The sequence below is a fragment of the Symphodus melops genome (genome assembly GCF_947650265.1).
Source record: "Symphodus melops genome assembly, chromosome: 7".
Lineage (NCBI taxonomy): Eukaryota > Metazoa > Chordata > Actinopteri > Labriformes > Labridae > Symphodus > Symphodus melops.
The window spans coordinates 10011125-10028713 of NC_136697.1; the positions used below are offsets into that span (position 1 = coordinate 10011125).

The window sequence follows — 17589 nt, forward strand, 5'->3', positions numbered from 1 at the left end:
ACTAGCCAGAGACTAGAACATTTGGCAGCAGTGAGTAGCAGATACTCGAAGGATTGCAACACAAAAACACAAAACACAAACATCTCAATATTTCAAGCCTACTTCTCACATACATTGTGTTTAGCTCTACATCTCTTTAAAATAGCCAAATGCCCAGTCTTGAAGGACAATTTGTTTAAATTACCTGTTGTTTCATGATACCCATCTTCATGGGTGTCTTGGAGTACTCCACTGATTGACTGATGATCATCTTGGGGTAATGCTCCGGTGTTTCATCCACCTCTGACAGCATCCTTTCGTCCTGACTCTTTGGACCCCTCTTACTGGCGTCCTCTACACTTTGCGTCTTATTGGTCAGCCCTGGCATCTTCTCCTTTGCACTTGCAATCACACTCAGAGACTTCTGCATGATGGAGGTCCTCAGGTGGACAGGTTTCTTCTCGTGTGTTAAGTTGTGAACGCTGGCTGATTTCCAGAACAGTGGAACAGACTCAGTGGACTCGGCTGGTTCCAGTCTTGGGGGGGTCGCTGGTTCGAGCTGCTTCTTTGTATGTTTCCTACCAATCAGGGAACCAAGAAGAGATCCTTCCCCACCTCCTCCAACAGGAGTTGTTTTGTCTCCTGCAGTCGAGCCAGTTTGGCTTCTGGTTTCTTCGTCCTGGTCGCAAACATGGTCATAACTGAGTGACTTCTTTAAGCCTGTGACTTTGTTCTTCAGGGAGTCATCGCGAGTTTTGCCTATGGGAATTTTAAAACAATAGATTTGCATTAAAGTAGGATGGATTTACTGATATTGTTGTCATTTGTCTTGGTTTAAAGTTGAGAGTTTCTACTCTAGACGCAAACATGTGTTTTATTCTGACTACGGTCCTATGAAGATTAGCACACGTTCATGCTGTTATTTTACACTGCAGCAAAGTTAGAAAGTATTATTCCTTATAAACTCAAGACATCAAGATAACTGTGATGATTGTTAAGAAAATCATGGGGATTAAATAATACTATGCATGCTTGTAGCAGGTATTCTCTGCTACAAGCATATTCACTAACCTGAAACAAATACTTGCACTGTGTGATGGTATACTGACTTGCTGCAGATTTCTTTTTTTCTATCTGTGGTTAAAATTGTAGTTTAACTCTTAGAGAATTTGATAAACAACATTAAGAAGACCCGGATGTACATGTTAAAATGCATGATTGCTTTTTCCCTTGAGCTGCTTTGTTTTGAGTAGCATTGTTCATGCTTGTTTACTTTTCACACTGTTATGGTCATGTGTATTCCAAAGAGTTAAAGATACATTTACTGTTTTTTTCCTACCATGACACATCATAATTTCTGCTTTGAAAAGAGGAAGGACGTACCATGGTGACTTGGTTCAAATGGGTTTCTTCTTAAAGTGCTGCGGTTGCTTCCATGTTCACTGCCATCGTCACGACTGCACTGCCGATGGAGGTGCATTGTCTCTGGGATCTCTGTTATGCGTTTCATCAGGGAGCGACCCAGACCTTTCTTGGAGTTGCGTTTCTTTTGGAGGTGAGGATTGTTGGCGAGCATCTTCTTACGTTTGTAGACTTCCAGCTGGGCATAAAGCTTCTTCAACTCATCCTAAAAAAGGATAGGAGACTGTTAATATTGGGCTTTGAAATACCTTATTGATACATATTTTGTTGATCAACTTTTAGATATGGATTGGTGTCTAAAACAAGTATCCTGATAATATGAGTTCCTCAGGGCTTATTGCTGGGCTCTCTGTTCTTCTTTATATACAAGTTCATTTGGTGCTGTTGAACAGTGTCATGGCTTCTCCTGCAATTGCTACGTTTAATGCTAAGCTAATTTCAATCTTTTCCCCTTGCAGCCTAGATAGATAGATAGATAGATAGATACTTTATTGATCCCGAGGGAAATTCAAGGCATCCAGTAGCAGTATACAGACAGGCAGGACACAAGACGTTACAATACACACCCGCTGTAACTAATGGACATATCAAAGGGGATGTCAAGTAATATAAAGCTTGGCCTGGATGTTTACAGAGCTGTATTATACAGGGGAAAGGATCTCTGGGACATGATTTTTCGGGGTTGTACATGGAAGTGACTCTCTATGACTACATGGGTCAAACATTACAGCAGAAGTCCTAACCTTATAATATTAGCTACTTTCTCACCAGGGAAAGTGTCAAGGTAATTTCACATCTACGGCCTGCACTACTGTAACACCTCCCTGCTGCTTATACATCAGTCAAACCTTTCCAATTTGTCCAGCAGGAATTCATCATACAATCCTATTTTCAGCACAACTACTCTATGTTCACTATTCTTGCTCCAACACAAAGCTCATATAGTGAAAAAAATGGAAAGGTCCTCTCAACCAGTTCAAAACCTTCGTGCCGACATACAGGGCAATAAAGCACTAGGCTCTTCTTCCCAACTTTAAACAAAGACGAACCCCTAAACCTGAGCAGGCTAAAAACACCATCTTGTCAGACTTTATTTGTAAGACTCTTGCTAGGATTAACTAATGCCCAAGTAAATTACATGTACAGAAGGCCTAGCACTTAACATACAAGTTGATTGTCAAAAAGCTCTGCACACCGTCTTTTGGATAACATGTAGCACTGACTCCTCTTTTGAATATACTTAATGTAAACTTTTTGGATGATTGCTCCTTCTTCTGCCTAGCACACTTATTCCAGGTTGTAAAACAGATGTTTTGTCACAATCCTTTAGCATCTCTAAGATGCACATAGTGTGAAATGTGTTTGGTTAGATCTGACAAAACAACATTAATGGTCAAATGTAAGAAAATAATCCCAAGGTAGTTTATTTCTATAAAAGGTCACTTGCTTTTGGATACTAGACTTTAGCCCCTGTTTCCTTTAATAAGATATCGTGGCTAATCTACCAACTCCAATTGGTACTCCAAGTCCCTTTCTAAAGCATCAACAAGAGCAGCGAGTCAAAGCATCTAATACTGCCGCCTATGAGTTTCTATCAATATAAGGCGAACACCTGGAGGGTCCCATGTAGTCTCCACAAGTAACGCATGTGTCTGTATGAGACACCAACATCTATCGGTGGTGTTGTGTTGATATCTTACACCTCAAGAATGTGAATGTGCTGGCTTTTCTTTGTGTACACCGAACCTGGTGAGACAGAGCCTTTTCCATCGCTGCCCCCAACCTCTGGAAATCACTCCCCAAACCTGTCTGTTCCTGCACACACCTCCCAACGTTTAAAGCCATGCTCAAAACTCCCCTTTTAAATTCGCTTTTAATACACAACTCTTTTCTTTTCTACTGTTTTTCTGTTTTATACTGTCTTTTGCTGTTTTTAATGTGTAAGGTGTCTTTGAGCATTTGTAAAAGTGCTAACAAATAAAATGTATTATTATTAGTAGTATTATTATTATTATATTCAAATTATAATCATTTCCTATGTTTAATAAACTCTTGTGTGTTGCATTTTCTGTCAGTTCTATATTAAGGGAAGTATGGGAGTAAAGCAAACAACTAAAACAAATGTAATACTTTTTGTTTTTAAATGATGCTTTACCCGTATATCCTCAGGATCCAGACTATGCTCACTCCAGGCCGAGGTGATGCTATTGTTGAGGTAAGACCCAGATCTCCCCATGTCCAGCTCCTCCTCATAGGCCTCAATTGCTATATCATCCCTGGCCTGAGTCCCTTTGGTCAGGAACTGAGAGAGATGGAAAGAAAGGTAAAAGAATGACATCGGTGAGGCTGCTGGATGGCAAGAAGAGAAGTATAATTGGAAATGTAGCCCCTCAGACAGCACAGGCCCTCTGTATTGAACTCCTCTGGCCTGATTTATTGCGAGAGAGACCAACTATGTTGCTTAAAGGTTTAATGTTAGATGGGCTGGAGATAAACAACTTTTTCCTGCAGCAAAATATATTTTCTGCCATAGATTTTATGTCAAGAAAAAAAGTTACTGTCCTGCCCTGGATCAACTTTTTCAAGGAGAATTATGTTTTTTACTATTATTCATTTTCTATTATTCATTGCTGTGTTCAATAATTTCCAGACAGTTTAATACCTCAGATATCGGATTAAGATTTAACATTTCATTTCATCTGTTGTCTGCAGGGCCAAACAAAAACGGTGTCAATATCAAGTTGGATTTTTTTTATTTTTTTACACAAAAAACCTGCAGTGCAGTATTCAAAAAGCATACTGTGAATAGTGTTAACAGGATAAAATTAATTATGAACACATTGGTTTTCAGCTGGTCATTATTGACCTACTGATGGAAGAGTATAGAGTCCAATCACTTGTAAAGGTAAGGGTAAATTAATACTGATAAAACCTTCTTTTTGACCTACACAAGCAAACAAGGCCATTAGCAACAACACTGATCACTTTGTAATGATGCTTTATACCTGCAACTGCTGCCAGGGGGCGGAATGAGCATACTGACAAAATATTTCTTTTTAAAAAATGTTTTTCACCCATACACTGTAAATAATAATGGATGCAGGAACACTGGCAACAATGCCCCGTCCTGTCAGAGTACTCTCTGACGACTTCAGGACCTTTCAGATATGACACGCTGCTGCGCTCTGTTGTAAAGCCCATTGTCTTTTGTGTTTCTCCGTGCAAGAGCGTATCTGTGCACCACTGAGTTGAGCGCAGCTAAAGGTCCCGCCGCTGAGCTGCGCGGTACCCTGATTTGTTGTGCGGAAGACAACACATTTTTAATAAAAGGGAAAATCAGATCATAACAGCGGTCCGGTGTCCCACTTTCCTGAGCTCTATAGGCCTACCAGCACATCTAAGAGAAATATCAAGTTTGAAAAGAAATGTCCAACAAATTGGGTTAGCAGCAGTGTGTCATGCTTTTGAAGCAGTTGTTATAGAGCTTTAGCTACGGGACGAGCCTAAACTATCCTCAATCCTGGCTGTAGTGCCCTGAGGATTTAATGGACAGACAACCTCTCTTTCTGTTTTACTCGTCTCTTCTTCATCAGCAGGAGAAAGATCAAAGTTTTAGTACTTATTCATGGACAGAAACAAAAACTGTATTTACAAAAAGGAGCTATTTTCCACCACCGTATTTAAAGTATGACACCTAAACAAACTGTATTTAAAAAAATCAAACTGTTTTGATCATTATGTTGTATACTGTCTATAATTTCACATCAAATATTTTTATTGAGCGATACATTAGAGTTTTTAAATAAAGCAGGTGGAGATCCTACTCACATAAAAATACCTCCAAAAAAGTGACTGTGTTTAATTAAAACATTTCTTGAAATTGTATTATTGTGATTTAAGTTTATGCAATAAAGCAGGAAATTCTGTTTTAATCGAAATTCATGCAGCGTATGTTTTTTGGGCACTACACTCCTCCTTACTCTTATTCCTAAACGGGGGAAACAAAAGGGGATATTAAGTTGTGTTGTGACAGTAAAGTCTGAAATTAAGTACTGTAGAAGCTGTAATGATGCAGCTTTTTTTTTATCTTGATTTCATAGACAAATGGTTTTGTTTTGCTATAATAACAAATTTAAAAACAAATGAAGACCACATATTTATAGATTCAAAAGCATACGCTTGGTGAGACTAACTTCTTCCCATTGTGTTTAATTATCCCAGAGTCCTCGGCTGACTTGTTCTTCTGAGGTACCCTAATTAAGAAAGAATGAGAGAACGCAGAGGGCTGATGGTGTTCAGCATTTCTCACACAGCGGGAGAATGAACTGTTTTCCATCAGACTTGAGAGATTGACCAGAACGACACCCGCAGGAGTACTTAGCTAAATTACAACACATGCTAACGCAGTTTGAATGAGTTTATGGTAGCGAATATTTGCATTTGTGTGTGATCAGTCATATCAAATAAACTTAAAATGATTTATGGTCTGCTGTGTGTAAAAGCTAAATTACAGCAGTGGAAATTATGGAAATCTCTGTAGCCTACTAATGTAATGTAACCTTCATTTAAATGGAGGATTTTGAAATCCCTCTCATAAGAAAAGTATAACTTCTGCTTTGATCTCTTCCAAACTTTCAATGGATGTTCCTTCATATGTACAGCTTTGTTTCCCAAACTAGTGAAGTAAATATCTGACACTAGGAATGTTTATTTGTGCCTATTCTATTTAAGGCAGGTTTGGTAGTTTTTGAAAACTAGCATGATTTCGAAAGTGGCATCCTCTCCGTATTCACCCACCCCCTCCCCTCTGTGTTTTCTCAAAAGTCAGGTCCGTCACTCACATGCACTAGCACCATTGTTCCAGAAGTGGATTTCAGCTCATGCTTTGAGTGTGGGCTCATACATGCATGGGGTAGAGAGGCTTGATTTGTTTATAAGACGTGTGACGAGTGCACACATAGGTCAAAGTTATTAAGTGTTTACAACTGCTGCAGATGACAGATTTTTTTGTTTCTTTTTTAAAAGCAGACGCATTATTAATTACTGTCAGGATCTAAGAACAATTTCAGCAAGAATCTTAAAAGGTGTATCTGGAGAAAATTACCTACCCTGCCTTTAATCTTTTGTTCAAGCACATAAATTACATTTTGGATAGTTATTACTTTCAAGGACAAACTTCCTCAAAGGAATAATGCATGCCACCATTATCAGTGCAATGAGAGTGAGTGCTGTCAAATGGGGCCCTATTAAGGGGGTTTCATTTTGTCATTGCAAACATTGCACATTTGCAATGTGTGATTTAAAATGTGTTAGCTCTCGGTAGTCCCTCATGGCCTGGGGTCTCAAACGGTTGCCTGCCTTGCCTGTTGACAAGCAGCACCTCTGCTTTCCAACATTTCATTTTCCACTCTTGCTTCCTAGTTTCCTACTCTACCTATTGTCCATCTAAAACCGAACAATATTTCTAATAAAAAAAACATTAAAACAGCTTAGGAGTTGTTCTCACTGGTTTCCAGTCCAGCTATCAGGCCCCTCCAAAATGACTTAAGATAAATCTGAGGGGTTGTGAAACGAGAACTGGGGTGTGAATGAAACATTAAAAAAGGTTTGCTGAAGAACATAGATTTCAAAGTTATATGAGGGAAATTTTCCAACAAATATTTTGTCAGGTCAGAATTGTCCATATGAATATTAGAGAAGGGAGGTATAGCAGACAAATCATCGAACCAACATCCCAACTCGTGTTGTTCTGTCCCTATAAGTGATTGAACCTAAACTATGACTTTGCTTCTGCTTCCCTAACGTAATTCCTTAGCTGTGTCTATTAAATGATATGAGAGTTGGGTAGGACCACACTGTTATTTTTAAAAGCAGATCTCTTGTCTATCTAAAATCTTATTTTTGTTTTAAAATCAATGTCGTGGAGTAAAAACAATGTTAAAGGAAGGTGTGGAAGACTGATTTAAAAAAAACGATGATTTTACAAACAATCAGCTTAAGGCTTATATTGAAGCCCAGTATAAGCTACACACAGGACTGAGATTGTTCATGAGGTATGAAGCTTTACCTTTGGAATGAGCAGCAGGCCCAGAGTCACGGTCACACTCAGGTGAGTGTGTGAGAAGAACAAAAGGAGCATCCAGTCAGGGTGCAGCCCGGGAACCAGGGAGAACCTGCAGAAAAACAACAACAGAAGACATGTTGTTCAAAAACACTTGATCAAAGTTTATTTACATGAGAAACTCAGCTGTGAAATCTTCAGACACCCATTTAGACACTGGCATTAAAAGCACTTTGGTGATTCTCTTGGTGAAGAGAACAGAGGTAAATATACCTAAACCACTAAGCAATACTTAAACAGAGTTATGGTGGTGAGTTACCACATTGATCAACACCCTAAAAGACAAAAATCATGAGTGGGCAATATTTTAAGGTTAGATCACATGATGTGATGAATATATGTAAAGATCATTCTGTGGTTTCTTATTTTCTGGTTTATAGCAGGTCAAAGGACATTTGAGACTTGGTCCTTGTGTTCTACTTCTGGGATTCTGAAGAGTTTGAGTTTAATTCCAGCAAATCAATTAGAAATAGTTGGGACAGGATCATGTTTACGATTCTAATGCATCCATTTCTTTTTAAACTTTTGCGTCTTGAGAAGACCCATTTCTGTCATTACTGCAAGACCTTCGATGAAAATAAGCTGTCTTTTTTGCATCATATTTTTCTCCAAAATTAATATATGATTAAGCATTAATGGTGCTTTCACAAATGTGCAAGTCAGCCATGCCATGTGCATTAATGCAGCCATGACCAAGATGCAGATAAAGCATCAGCGTTCCTAGGTTTGGTTTGTTTAGTATACGGTCATGTACCAGAGAATGCAGCAAAGGAACCGTGCTCACACAAGCTCAGCTGTCAACACATCTTTGTACATTCATGTTGGTGCTGAGACAGTGTAATATTGGTGTCCCAGTCTTTCAATACTAATTATGTTTTACATTACAGAAGCACGGCAGGATCTCTACATAAACACAAAGTCAGACACGCACACACACACACACACACACATACACACACACAGCGCTGCATTCCCCAGTAGGCTAATCTGATACTGTCTCACCTCTGTAACACCTCTGCTACTACCTCCTAAGATGGTAAAGAGGGGGGGATCACTTTCTCACCCCCTCACGCATCCGTGACATGAAATGAAGCTTTACATAAGCTGCTACTCCCTAATTTGACTTCTCATAAAAACATCCTAGATAATTGATTGTACCCATATGTAAAACATTCTCCAGCTGTCATGATGACTTTAACATTTTAAGAGTTAACTGCTTGTATTTGAAATCTTGCCATGATTAAGAGTCTGTTTGTTGTTTGTTTACTCCCTTACAGATATCTGAAAAATGTTTCATTGTGTTCAGAATGTAAAAGGACAAAAAAAGGCCCTAATGAGCTCTAACAAATGGTTAATGGATTAACTAAGGTTAAAGGGAGCAGGACCACGCCTAAACCACACCTCCAATCACTAGACAAGCCTACTTAAGCCATCCTACTCCACACCGTTTGTCTCAGTACTTTGACGACCCACCCTCGCTTCCCTTTTCTCATCCATTCAACCTCCTGACTCGTTCCACTCTTATTCGTCCAATAGGTACAATCTGGGGGGCAATGATCAGCTCAGGCAGAACTACGCCTGAGACGGAACCCCCACCCTGTCTCACTCCGCCCTGCAGTCAGTTCAGCCTTCCAGACCAGCAACCTACAACGTCCTCCTCCATCATAATCATGACCTTATATTCATCTCATCATTCATACCATCTATCATTAAATATCCTATCTTAAACGTATATGGTTTTGGTGTGGTCCTTGCTAGTGAAGTGAGGCTTTGGCTCTCATTTTGGACGAACCAATCAAAGCAACACACAATGATTAATTAATCAAAACAATTAGACAATCAAACTGCATATTGTGGTTTTTGTGAAAAGTGTGTGGAACAATTTCTTATCCAGCAAAAACATGCCAAAGACTTGTTTCTGTATCATTTGTAAGCTCCCAATAATCACACACTCATATCTCCAGCGTGGGCACACGTCCCTGAACCTGATAACCGTAATTATTGACGGAGGCCTTAATTTGAGAAATGATGATACAGAACATTTCCTGTAAGTTATTTGTGATACCTGAATTGACTTCGCCAAATCAAGTCAGCTGACACTATTTGCTCCTGACTCTCTGAAAAGAAGAGACTGTCCACCCAGCTGTAATCCTTTTTATCAAATCACTCATCTGCATTATCTCTGAGGTAGCTACAGAGGCCAGGGGGGAAAGTCACATTTCTTCTCAGGCTTTCATTGGCGAAAGAAGCTTCGGAGCTGTAAATGGAAGGTCCTGATTGGTCAAATGAGGTGTCAGTCAAAAGGCCACTATCCGCTAGGAAACAGTTGAACATTGGAGGGAGAGTTTGAATCATTACTTGGGTCTTCATGGATACATTGTGTTTACTGGAAGTGAATCATGGTGATGCAGATAGAGCATCAGACTGTATGAAAAATGAATCATAAAGACGTGTTTGTTCTGCAGCGGTCTGACAGATGCGTAGATTATGGCTGTTCTGTTGGTTGGATCTTGAAATTGTTTACATGTTCTGAATCAAAGTGACGCTGACGATGAGAAAGCACAGTTAGGCTTCAGTCCTCTGGCAGGCGGGCCATCAGGGGATATGATACTTGAAAAGAGTTTTATCATGCCCTCTTAACTCTTAATGAACAACAGTACAGCTACACTAAAAATGTAACCAAAGATAAAGTGTCAAGAAGTGTCAAAGTTAAACACAAAGCAATGTTGTGATTTAAAGTTTGTTATCTCTCAACGATAAGGTCAGGGGTTTGAGCCCCTGCTCCATGGGCAAGACACTAAACCCCTTACTCCGTCTTCTTCATCGGTGGTGTGTGAATGTGAACAAATGGATGAGTAAATACTGATGGCACACTTTACATAACAACCTCTGCCATCAAAATGTGAATGGGTAGGTGTGTATAAGCACTTTGAATAGTCAGAAGACTAGAAAACGCTATAAAAGCTCAAGTCCATTCACCATTCACCATAAGATATCCAAAATGAGATTTTCTGTGTACTGGCCACAAACAAACAGCAGCCTGCACTCGTCCCTTCTTAGCTAAAGGTTTCAATAGCAGGCGGACTATGCCACATGTTTTCCCCTAAAGCAAGCAGGACCAGCATGATTTATAACAGCTCCACACTCATATGAAGACATACCCATTGAAGTTACTCGACTGATTAAAAGGCTGTGATCTTTTCCTTTTCTGAGCACAATGGACAGCTGGAAGAAGAATCAATCAGCAACTTTTATAAAGGAGACGGTGTGACAATGGAAGTTTTTGCCCGAGGCTCATGTGAGCACAAAGAAAACCACCTGAGCAGATTTACTCCCACTGCAGCAGGATTTAGAAAGTTTCTTTTTCTTTACGAGTTTAGAAACAAGAAAGTGTGTATTTCTTCCTCCAGCAGTCTTTAAAATGCTCAAGTCTTTCAGCCCAGATACCCAGAAAACCTATATTCAGACAAGACAAATAGAAACCAGTGCACTTCTGTAAATGATCCAGAAGTGCAGTAATAAGCTAGATGTATTATGAACATGTAAAGTAGAGTGGCTGTAAAGATGTTTGAATAATGTTTGAAGTCTCTGCAAGCTGATTGTTCATGCAACACAAACCTAAAGCAGCTGCTTGTAGGAGAATCACATTCATTAAATCTGCCTCCACGGTGCTTTCTTCATAATTCAACACAGGTCATCTTTAAATACGCAATAAAGTGAACTCATCCAAACCACATTGTTTAGTTCAGACTTGAGCCAAAATAGACTTGTGCAACATTGTAGCACACTTTGTATCCTCATTGTTTTGTGACAGATTTAAAAAGACTTACAACAATGTAACCTACTTATTATTCATTTTTGGACACTTGTAAGCAGCTGACAAAGCTTATAAACAATACTGGCACATTCTCACATTATAAAGCTGCTATACTGTAGTTGTGTGATATTGTTGCATTGGTGTATTATTACTGCTTAGGTTAGATAAGCAGTACATAGGTATCATAACCTCTTGATTTATTTACTGCATACTGTGTGCTGTATTTCTCTGAGCTTTTCCATTTTCGTCTCTTGTATTTTTCAAAGGAAAGTGCTGAAAGAGATGTTTGACAGAGAGACTGTGAAAGCTAAGTTGGTTGAAGAATAAATGGCTACAGACAATATGGAGAACTTCAAGTGTAACTTTTACACAACCAGCTACTGAGTCAGATCCCCAACACTGGCTAAAGTCTGAGCAAATAGTTACAGAATTAAAAAATAATTCTTCAGACCTTAGCATGTATCTATATTTGTTCTTTAATGCAAGGGGTGTTTTTTGTTATATTTGCGTCTTCTTTTTTACAACATATTTTGGGGCCATTTTTGCCTTTATTGAAAAGGACAGCTGAAGAGAGACAGGAAATGTTGTGAGCAGAGAGACATGCAACAAAGGGCCAAGGTCAGATTTGAATGTGACATGGACTAAAGCCTCTGTTGTTGAGACAGATGCCCACCAAAGCTGCAGAAATAAACTGAAAGCAGAGTTAAAAATTAGTGAAGAGTAAAAAAAATGATATAATCAAATAAACATCTATAAAAATGTGAAAAACATCATAAAGTTGTGGGCAAAAACGCTCTAACTCAGATATTTGATCAATCATTCTTATTAGTCGATATCATTTGTTTTAAATATCAAATAGTACTATGATAATGTAATCCTCCGAAGTACAAATCAAAAGACATGTACGATACTCAGAAAGTTGTCTCACTGAGTACATGATGTCATTTCCACCTCTGTGGATGTGATATGAAGGCAGACAGACAGTTGCAGTGCAGCGAGAGCGTATTTTGGGTCTGGCTCAGAGGATCGACTGTGTCTCTGCTTGGGGAAGACATTTCTTATTTACTTCCTTTCAACTGGCTTACACAAGCACTCGGCTGACTCTGCTTTCTCCCTGATGAAGAGGGCGACAGAACTCTCTTCCTTTCATCTGACATGTTCAGCATTGTAATGCCTGCTCTAACAGGAGAACACCTCCATGGTATGATTGAACAACAAGCTTGTGCTGCAGGAGCAAGTCCTCTAAGCCTCTGCCATTGTTCACACTATTTCCTCCTCAACGTCACGGGGATGTTCAAGGGGAAGCTTTGTTACATTTCCCCTTTATTCCCCTTTTCTAACTCTCCATGTTATCTCTCCCTGTAAACACTAGGGATGTTCCTTGTGACTAATTTTACTAATGCTTAAATATAAGATGTAATTCTTTCCATTCACCTAATATAAAGGGGATAAAACAATCAAAGAGCAGTCCCAATTTGAAGCAATTAATGTAACTGTAACTGTCTCGAGCCATTTTGCATGTAGCCTATTTAATTAGGGCCCGAAGCACTGACAGTGCGAAGGACCCTATTGGGTTTTTATTCTTCGCGCCTTCGCCGCCATTTTTAAGTCCCTGAACGTGAACGAAAAGTCACCAAATGTTCAAAGGTCATCAGGTCTCGTGAAAAATTAAATTTTTTTTCCAAAAAAAGGTGGTTACCTGGTGGTTAATTAGTGCTAACCTAGTAGTTAGTTACACATACATTTCCCACTTACTAATCATTAGCTACTTTAGAACATGTGTTGAGGAAATACCAATACCTAGTAATTACTTAGATGTTAACCTCATCGTTAGTTTCCCTTTCGTTTCCCACTAACTATAAAAAATGTGTTGCAGAAGAACAAACTATGATTAGTAGGTTTTTTTGGGGGTTTGTAACGACTTAAGAATGGTTGAACATAAGCCGGGTCAAGCCTGTGCTTCATGTGGTTACAATTTGCTCCAGTCCAGTGTTTAAAAATAATTTGCCTGTCCTGCTTCTACAAGATACCATTGGTCCACTGTGCTGGTTTAAGTCCGGGCGGTATAGGGAAGAGCTGTTCCATTAAAAGAGCTACAGCCCCAGTTAGGCTGCAACCCAGCTGGAGCACACCATTTAACCAACATCGTGGGCATTAGTTTTACTGAATAGTAATTATGTTGCTGGCAAGGATGACCATTTTTAACCCTTTAGTCAGTTACACAGCATATTCCTTCATACACATATGAGGAACACATTGTTTGTTTGAAATCAATAGACTTTGATGTTCTTGCTTTGATGTTGTGTAGTGTCCAAACTGCTGAGGGAGTCGAGGACTTAATATTGTATTTTATTATGTACAGGCAAACATATGTATTTTGAAAGTGATACAACCAATCAAATAGCATCCTTGAATGCAGAAGAAAACTGAACATGAATAATCATGTTACTGATCTGATCATCTATGTTGACTGTTGTTGTGCAGATCAGTTCTCCTTTATCAGTGCTTCCACTGCCTACATGTCGAGGAGAAAAGCTTGCTCTTTTGTGTATTTTGTTATATAAACTGTGTTTTGTGTCCACCTGCTTGTTTCTGCATTCTGGGCTAATATGTTTTGAACAGATAAACAACTCACCTGGATAAATACAGATTCCTTTCAAGACTGTTTCACAATGAAAATGTGAAACTATGGATTTAGCCGAACCATGAACTTCTGATATGAGCCTTCTCCAACCTCTTCCTCACCCACCTGATGATGTGGAAGATGGCTGATAAGAGGAGCTCATTGTAGATGGCCACAGCCATGTAACGCGGCTCATGGAAAGCTGAGGGTACGGTGCGGACAGCATAGCAGAGATACACACCCCACAGCAGGAACAGGAACTCCGCTGGAATACCAAAAAAAAACAGAAAACAAACTGGTCATAAGTTGGGTTATAGAAATATGTCTTAATTAAATACTACTCCCTTTTAAAACCACTCAAGCTTGGACAAGTAATCGAAATCCAAACAGTTCAATTTTTTTCTTATAAAATGGCTATTTTTTAAATAAAGTGCCAACCTCAATTTAAAGCTTTAATTAATGCTACAACATTTTAGACAAGCACACATATGTTGTATTTGTTTGTCTGGTTAAAAGACCAGCACACACTCATTTAAATTTAAAAGGATTAATGGTTTGACATTTATGGTGATAATTATCGATATTGACTGATACAACATTTTTCGATGGTAATAACATTTTTAGTCATTCCCTAAATCAGACAATGACAAAAAAAAAACTCTTTAAAGCTCACTTTTCTGTTACTTTCACTTGTTTATGGAGAGATTACACAAATAGTCGGTGTTGAAGGTGCTGGTTTACAGATTTTTTGTTTTGAAGTTGTTTAAGAGTCAGACAAGTTGTTTCCAACATGATTGGTCAACCCCTTTTATCTCCACTTCTAAAAATTATATTTAAAAGTGGAATCAACCTCCTCCTCCAAAACATAAATAACATTGTTGCTCTGACCTATCGTGGGAAACCTGCAACATGCTGGTTTAATCCACTATAAAATCTAATTTCTAAAAAGACATGTTCAAAGATTCTGATCGTCTTTGACACTCTACCCCTCTAACACAATCGCAGCTCCTTAATTAGATCAAATGTCTGTGTTCTCACTGTTAATACTGAATCCAAAGGGGGAATGCAGCTGCTTTATTGACAATGTGTTAACATATTGCTGCTATCTTCATTCTCACATATGCTCCACACCCATACAGCAATTCAGATATATTACACACTGATGTGGCGTCACAGTTATCAACACATTGCAGGATCAACCGTTCAGGATATGTGCTCAGACAGCTCATTACCACTTAATTCATCTGTGAACTGAAATTGTAAAACACATCAGTTACAAAAATCAATATTAATCATATTTACAGTATGGCACAGGCAGACACTGCTGGTCATCCTCAGCTCCTCATCACTTTATTGACATTCATGTAGAGATTTAGAGCTTTATGACATTAGGTTCCTTACATACCAGGTGCTGAAGAGATGTGAAACTAAGAAGAAGACTTTCAGAATATTAAGAGCTAAACAACATGAAACAAGACTGCGTAATGCTGTGCACATGGCTGTGATTTCTAAGAATTGTAAACATTTGTTGTCAATGAATATTGCACATTGTGAATAATTAGGAAACTGAATGAGTAAAAAAGCAGGTAATAATAAATGAATGGGTAAATGCAATAAAAGGCACAGTGAAAACCGTCCAGTGTAAAGTGTCAGTAATTATTGTCTACAATTCACTTAGCAGACGCTTTTATCCAAAGTGACTGAGAGTAACCACGACACAAAAAGGTTTTCGAAAAGAAGAAATGTCAGTAAGTGCAAACGAACAGCTTTAAGTTCGATCAGACACTAAAGCTGACAGGAAGTGACCAGACGCACAACACAACACTGGCAGCTGTTCTTGAGAGCTCCTTTATATAGAAACCATCTTCAAAATCATTGTTATCCAACAAAACCATTATCATCCCCATCATAATCTTCATCAATAATATCTAAACCTTTATCATCACCATCATAATCTTCATCAATAATATCTAAACCTTCATCTATCATCAACAACATCATCAACAACATCATCATCATTATCATCATCATCAATAATATCTAAACCTTCATCTTCAACAATAATATCAAAACCTTCGCCATCACCATCATCATCATCATCATCATCATCATCATCATCATCATCAATCATATCAAAACCATTATCATTAAGGTTGTAGGTATTGATGAAAGCTTTTATTAGCTTTTCAACATTGTGGATATCAGCCTCGATCAGGTTTCTGTGTCCTTTTCTTAGAAATCCTTTGGCTCATTTAACTCATCACCAAATGTGGAAAGGAATAAAGTAAGTAAAACTTTACTTAGTATGTTTAAAGCACACAGGTATGAAGCAGTCAAATAACTAATAAAGGGGAGAACCTTTACACAAATAACTCATAATGCTGAGCAGGTCAAAGGTAAGATCCTGTAAACACAAGAACAAACTAAAGAATAGTTTGGGAGTTACATGAACGCTTGTCTGCACATTGAAGTTTGAGTTGTTTCTTTAAACAGGCCAAATAATAATATCGAACGTGTGAAATAATTTGCCTTCTCATCATTTGGAAGCTTTGAAAAAATGATAACTATTACCGATAACTACTATTTCTGTTGATTTGAAAATGGCCCGTTTTATATTCAAACTGATGTACATGCGCCTGAGCTGCCTTACCTGACATTGTTAGGTGCTCTTTGATAATGAAAAAACAAAACGATTAAATATAATTAGTTATCGATAAAAGCATATAAAGTAAGGTCAACCAAACACGAGCAGACGGTGAGAGCTGCAAACCTGTTGTTTGATGGCAGTGAAGTGAGCACAAAGAACTCTGCTGTGTTTGCATCCATAAAGTACTTCCTGTGATTACACAACATTAATATTCATGAACAGGCTGAGTCTATAAATCATGACTCATTACGTGCTACTTAGCCTCTGAATGGGGATGCATGGAAAGCTGTTTGCGAGAGAGAAAGGAGAATAATTCACACTGATGCAGATTAATTGTGGATTCAAATAAACCGCCTATTGTTGACATTGTCGATTCTCATCTGCATCAGCGCTGCTTTTCACTGCATTTCAATGCATTTTTTTCATTTTCCAGAGCTACACGTGTCACTGAGTCAGCACATGTGAAAGCAAAAGAAAAAAAGGACATTTTCATATACACGGCAAAAACTTGGTTGCTTGATTCCTCCAAAACTGGTTTTCAGGGTCATTCCTGTCCCGCAGTGTAAAGCCTCGGCACGCCAACCGGATCCTGTTTTTTTTTATGAAATTAATACAAATCATAGGATGATAAAAAAAAAAGATTGGGGGCTGATTGTGCTCTGTATTTCATTTCATTAAAGGTTCTGTTTTTGTTCCTCCAGGTATTATCTGTTCCTCCACTTTTGTCCTCAAGTTGTCCTTCCTCTCCCCCTTCTCTTCCTCAATCCAGCTGGTTCTGCATCGCTGCCCACATTCGAAAAAACCTGCATCCTTCACACGCTTCACTCTTCTTCCTCCCTGTCTCTCTTTCTCTGAGCCAACCTGTCTGTCAGCTTTAAGAGGCAGAAGAAGCTTCTCTCAGGGATCCTTCCTCTCACTCTTTCCAAACAGGATTAGTCTCCCTGCTGTCAGACCGGCTTCAGCGAGGTGCCCATCACTGC

At 38.8% G+C, this 17589-nt stretch overlaps 1 protein-coding gene across 1 annotated transcript in view; it reads right to left on the minus strand.

Annotated features, from left to right (window-relative positions):
- The window catches only part of gpr158b (G protein-coupled receptor 158b), a 72584-nt gene that overhangs the window by 3698 nt on the left and 51297 nt on the right, over nt 1–17589 (minus strand). The window contains exons 8-12 of the mRNA XM_079349407.1: nt 14089–14227; nt 7469–7574; nt 3557–3703; nt 1363–1606; nt 185–738 (exon numbers count right to left, since the gene is read on the minus strand). Coding sequence (XP_079205533.1) covers nt 185–738; nt 1363–1606; nt 3557–3703; nt 7469–7574; nt 14089–14227 — 1190 coding nt within the window. The remainder of the gene's footprint in view (nt 1–184; nt 739–1362; nt 1607–3556; nt 3704–7468; nt 7575–14088; nt 14228–17589) is intronic.